The sequence below is a fragment of the Lissotriton vulgaris genome, chromosome 8 (assembly GCF_964263255.1).
Source record: "Lissotriton vulgaris chromosome 8, aLisVul1.2, whole genome shotgun sequence".
NCBI classification, from domain to species: domain Eukaryota; kingdom Metazoa; phylum Chordata; class Amphibia; order Caudata; family Salamandridae; genus Lissotriton; species Lissotriton vulgaris.
The window spans coordinates 1261093488-1261099447 of record NC_141696.1 but is presented as its reverse complement, the minus strand read 5'-3'; the positions used below and the strand labels follow the sequence as shown (position 1 = coordinate 1261099447).

At 45.0% G+C, this 5960-nt stretch overlaps 1 protein-coding gene across 1 annotated transcript; it reads left to right on the top strand.

Moving 5' to 3' along the window:
- Positions 1 to 3141: 3141 nt before the first annotated feature.
- Positions 3142 to 5485, top strand: GPR12 (G protein-coupled receptor 12). Its single transcript, XM_086933465.1, has 2 exons — positions 3142 to 3458; positions 4113 to 5485. The coding sequence occupies exon 2, from the start codon at positions 4128 to 4130 to the stop codon at positions 5130 to 5132; it is 1005 nt and encodes a 334-aa protein (XP_086789591.1). The 5' UTR covers positions 3142 to 3458; positions 4113 to 4127; the 3' UTR covers positions 5133 to 5485.
- Positions 5486 to 5960: the final 475 nt, after the last annotated feature.

Below are 5960 nucleotides of genomic sequence, written 5' to 3'. Positions count from 1 at the left end.
CAACAAATCCGTACGAAAGGATGAAAAAAGAACTGCATGAACATCTGGAAACATGGCACAAAAATGGTCTAATAGATGAAGAAGAACAAAAGTACCTAACCATTGACCACCCAATAATACCGTGCATATATTTTCTCCCGAAGATTCACAAGACCTTAAACCAACCACCAGGGAGGCCCATTGTTTCTTCGTGCGGATCATTATACGAAAATATTTCCAACTATGTCGATAAATTCTTGGCTCCCATTGCCCAAAGTCTTCCATCGTACATAAAAGACACTGGTGATTTTTTGAGAATTTTAATGAATGTGACCTGGAACCCTGAATTTTTGCTGGCAACCATTGATGTGGTCTCACTCTACACCTCAATCCGCCATGACATCGGAATGCAAGCCTGTGAATATTATTTCAAACAACGAAACATCATATACCTGGACCATTCGAGAATGCTAATATCAATGATTGATCTATGCCTAAAAAACAATGTTTTTTTCTTCAACAAGCAACTATTCAGACAAACCTGTGGCACCGCTATGGGCATTTCTCTATCACCAAACTACGCCAACATCACCATGGGGTGGTGGGAGAAGACCATAGCGTGGAATGAAGAAAATCACCAAGATCTGGAAAGAATAATGTTATGGGTCAGGTACATCGACGACCTGTTCATTATATGGCACGGCACAAATGAGCAATTCCAGTCATATTTCAACAAACTCAATAACAATAATGTCGGACTGCAATTCACATGCAACACGAGCACCAAAGAAATAGATTTCTTGGACACAAAAATATATGTGCACAATGAAAAGTTGGAATCAACTCTATTTCGCAAAAAGACAGCCACGAACAGTGTGCTTCATGGGACAAGTTTCCATCCAACACCACTGCTGCGAAGCATACCATATGGCGAATTTACAAGACTAAAAAGGAACTGCTCAGTAGCTGAAGATGCGGAGAAAATCATTGAGGAAAGCAAATGTAGATTCAGAGCGAGAGGCTACGAAGAAAGAGTGTTGACCAATTGCAAAAAGAAAATTGATCAAAAAACACGCACCCAAACACTGATGGAACAACCGAAAAAGAATGAAACCCACACACCTCCAAGACTAATAATGACTTACAGTAAAGAAAGCTCCAACATTGCCAAAATAATGAGAAAATACTGGCATCTCTTGAAAAATGATCCTGATATTGGCAACACCATTGGCAACTCACCGCAAATAACATACAAGAAAAACACTTCACTCAAAGACCTATTGGTCAAAAGCCACTTCCAAGAAAAGCCGAGAGAAAACTGGCTAGAAATGCAGCGAAAAGGATTCCAACCCTGCAATACTTGCAAAGCCTGCAAGATTGGAAAGAGTATGAAAGCAATCGAAGAACCAGATGGCAAGTTAATGAGAATAGATCAACAAATCTCATGCACCTCAAAAAATGTCATCTACATAATCGAATGCAAATGCGGAATGAGATATGTGGGGTGCACCACATGTATGCTAAAAAAAAGGATTTTGGAGCATATTCGAGCAGTAAAGAATGCCAACATGCAATACGCCACTGCGAAGCACATGAGCACATGCCAAAACGGTGATTGGAGGCAAATGCATTTTTTCGGAGCAAAAGTTCTAGACAAAATGGAAAGAGGAGGTGATGTGGTCAGAAGATTGCGACAGATGGAGTCTCGCATGATAATTAGACTCCGAACCAAACACCCGAAGGGGATGAACTTTGGAGAGGACCTGCATGTCCATCTGGAATAGAACCTCAGAACATAAATGGGTACTACACCCGGAACAACACCGAAGCAGAACATCTAACAAAGACAATGGGTACTAAACCCCTGATTTTGAACAATAACTATTATTTAAGTGCTAAAAGTATGCAAAGTCTTTCTTTTCTTTTCACTTACTTGCACTAAAACTACATCTCCCATAATGCCTCATAAATGGCTACAAATGGGTCAGTATAAATACAAACACTGTAGAGGGACTAACCAACCGTGAGCAAGGCCGAGTGAGGCCGAAACGCGTTGGTGGGGTGAAGTCTTGCAATAAATAAGGCTTAAAATCGATCTCTGACTGTGCCGCCTCCTTTGTTTCAAAAAATTACCTGGGTCAGGATCCGACCCCTGGGCAGAGCACACACTGTGGAGCGCGCTCCCATGGCTATGGGATCTCTTTGGTTGCTGATATATATATATATATATATATATATATATATATGTAGTTCAGTACAAAAATGCAGGCCAAAAGGTAATTTCTACAGATACATCAGTATATATATATATATATATATATATATATATATATATATATATATATATATATATATATATATATATATATATATCTGATGTATCTGTAAAACTTACCTTTTGGCCTGCATTTTTGTACTGAACTTTGCTGTGCTGTCCCTTAACCCCTTGGCCGCGGCAGTAGTTCCGCTGCGGTGCTAGGGAGGAGGGGTGGCCGTGCGGCGCCGCCATGCTCGTGATGGAACCACTCCGTCACGAGCCGCGGTGGCGCAGTGCTTGTGACGGAATGGTCCTGTCACTGCCCCGCCCGCTCAATGGAACGCTCAGCGCAGGCGCAGAATCAGCGCCGCGCAGGCGCGGCGGCCGGGCCGTGACGGAACCATTCCGTCACCAGCACAGCCCCACCGTCCAAGGGGTTAATTTTTGTCGTGAATATTGACCCTTTATCCAGAATTTTTACACTCACCATCTTGAATTTGCACCCATGCCAGTTGATCACCCTATCTCCAAACCAAGTTACTCCCATTGTATGCCTCAAGTGCAGCGAATGGAGCAATCAAGGTGGTAAAGGATTCGGAACTTCGAGACCATTGACAAATATACACTCAATAACGTCATTGTACTTTCAGAGCAACACCTTTATTCAACCGGAGGAAACTAGGGCATATAAAATTAGAATATACTCTAAAACAGACTGTCCTAGGAAGAACTGGAAACGTTATCTTTCTCATGACGCCCCAACCTTCCTTTCACCCTTGGGACTGAGTCGTCCTCTGCACGCTCCCGTCAGTTATACTGTGGAGGGAGGGGGTGAGGGGGCTGTTGCATCTGCGTGCGCGCCCACGCGCCTCTGCGCCTCTTCCGCGTGCTGCGGTGGACAGGGCCCGCGCGTGCTGCTGCTGCCTTCCCTCGCGGCGCCGGAGGATCCCAGCTGCAGTTCCCGAAATGTGTGAGAACCAGGCACGGGAGCAGCGCAGCCTCGGCGACCGCCCATCCTCCGCCTGCTGCACCTCTGTCTGCAGCGACTGCAGCTGCAGCGCGGAGATCCGCCGAAGGAGAAGCCGCAGCCCGGGAGAGGTGCATCGCCCTGAATGAAACATGCTCGGGACTGTGAGCTGAAGGAGGAAGGATGCGGGAAGCAGCGGCGGCTGCAGCAGCATTGTGAGCAGAGGACGGGGACCCTCGGCGGCGGTAGCTCAAGGTGACTGCACTGTACAGTGTTAGGGGCGGAGGCGGCTCTTTTACCAACAGACATGGATAGGTTTTGTGCGATTTTAAGTAATACTGTAATGTGCATCATTCATCTGTATAGCGCTCATCAAGAGTAGGCGGCTCCCTATCGCGCATTAATTTACATTTTTGACGCCGTGAAAACGAGCCAGTTTCCGTTCTAGTTCATCAGTAGCGTTTATTTTTTATTTCGGTTAATCCCTTTTTATTATTAACTACTGTATGGTAGGTACTACGTTAGAATAAGGGGCTTCCGATTACGGATCAGATGGCAGAGCCTGTTTGGGACCATGACCTGCATGCAACATAAACACAAAAGAAATACCTGATTCAAATTACATCTATTTCTAATTAAATTGCATTTTGTGCGAGGCGTGTTTGGTACTTTGTCTATTTATCCTTCAGCATATTTTCTTTTGCATTCCATTTACTTGCTCAGATCTCGTTTCAGGTGATTTTTTTTCTAGTATTCTCATCGCTTCATCGAGTATTGTGTTAATGTAGAGGAGCTGCACTTGTAAAGCATGTCTGTTGAGTGAGATGCCCATGTTGAGATATCATATAATGTGAAATTCACTGCTACTGTCCATGGATATTAAACATGCGTCTATTTTTTCCATTGGAGGAAACAGAGATTAAAATGAATGAAGACCCGAAGGTTAATTTAAGCTGGTTGCCCCAGGACCGCTTAGACGCCATTTCTTCTGAGAATGTATCCGCCTCGATGTCCTCTCTGGTGCCTGTTGCGGACTCCGGGCCAGAGCTGATGGTGAACCCTTGGGATATTGTTCTGTGCACTTCAGGAACCCTGATCTCCTGTGAGAATGCCATTGTGGTCCTCATTATCTTCCATAATCCCAGTCTTCGAGCTCCTATGTTCCTCCTCATAGGCAGCCTGGCCCTTGCTGACCTATTGGCAGGGATTGGACTCATTGTCAACTTTATTTTTGCCTACCTTCTGCAGTCCGAAGCAGCCAAACTGGTCACCATTGGCTTAATCGTTGCTTCTTTCTGTGCCTCTGTCTGCAGCTTGCTAGCGATCACTGTTGACCGGTACCTCTCCCTGTACTATGCTTTGACCTACAACTCTGAGCGGACGGTCACTTTCACCTATGTCATGCTTATTATGCTTTGGAGCGCATCGGTTTGTGTCGGACTGCTACCTATAATGGGCTGGAACTGCCTGAGGGACGAATCTACCTGCAGCGTCATCAGGCCACTGACAAAAAACAACGCTGCGGTTCTCTCTGTCTCTTTCCTTCTTTTGTTCGCCCTTATGTTGCAACTGTACATCCAGATCTGTAAAATTGTCATGAGGCATGCTCATCAGATCGCCTTGCAGCATCACTTCTTGGCAACGTCCCACTATGTCACCACCAGAAAAGGAGTGTCTACGTTGGCCATCATCTTGGGGACCTTCGCTGCCTGTTGGATGCCTTTCACACTCTATTCTTTAATTGCAGACTATACCTACCCTTCCATTTACACCTATGCTACTCTGCTTCCAGCCACCTACAACTCTATCATCAACCCTGTAATATACGCTTTTCGAAACCAAGAGATTCAGAAAGCTCTGTGGCTCATCTGTTGCGGGTGTATCCCCAATAGCTTATCTCAAAGAGCACGATCGCCCAGTGATGTATAGTAAGTTGGGACATGGTAAGGACCTGTCCATGCTGGTGTTTTTGTATACATTCCTGCAACATGTTTTGGTTGGGATATGGGATCACCAAGTTGTACATGTCTAATTGCCATAGATGTCATCCGAGCACCGATCCATACTGCAATGCGCTTAGAAGCCAACCTGTGTGCCTTAAGCGCTGTATATGTTTTATAGATAAAAGGGAAGACCACTTTCCAGAAAGAGCTAAGGTGTTTTACCAAGAGTTTTAGACTGTCATTGTTCTAAAATGCATGTTGATGTGTACATTACCTCAGGTTTCTTGGTAATACGGCAAACACTAGCAGTTCGAAGAAACTTTGCGAAGGAAACAAAAATTGTGGATTGAACAAGGAGCTTAAGGCCTGTCGCCGGTATTGGCTTGTTCGATCAGATGGATGAGTTCTGTGTAAAGCATATGTGGCAGCGAAAATTAATCTCATCTTCCAACTGCTGGAGAGCAATTCTATATTAAGGCAATAACTCATGCCAGGACTGTGCATTTATCAGCACTTATTGCGCTGCTCCAGTGAATTAATGTCCCTTCAGCTCCTAAGGTAGTGCAATAACCATGATGCATGCTCAGCCTTCGAGTGCCTTATTGCTATCCTAACGGGGAGGGCACACGTGGGGTGAAGTGGATAGAACTCGTCTGCTGAGCATGTCCATGTTCCTCTAGACCTTGCCTCAGGCAGCATTAGATCGGGACATTAACATTCTCCGCTGGTAATGGTCTGTATTAGGGACAATGACAAGCCTTGTGCTGCATCATTAACTTCCACGCCCTCCGCAGTGTCATCCTGTGTTCTTGTC

Excerpts from the sequence above, each read along its gene's own strand:
- GPR12 (XM_086933465.1), top strand. The coding sequence starts at position 4,128 with ATGAATGAAGACCCGAAGGTTAATTTAAGCTGGTTGCCCCAGGACCGC.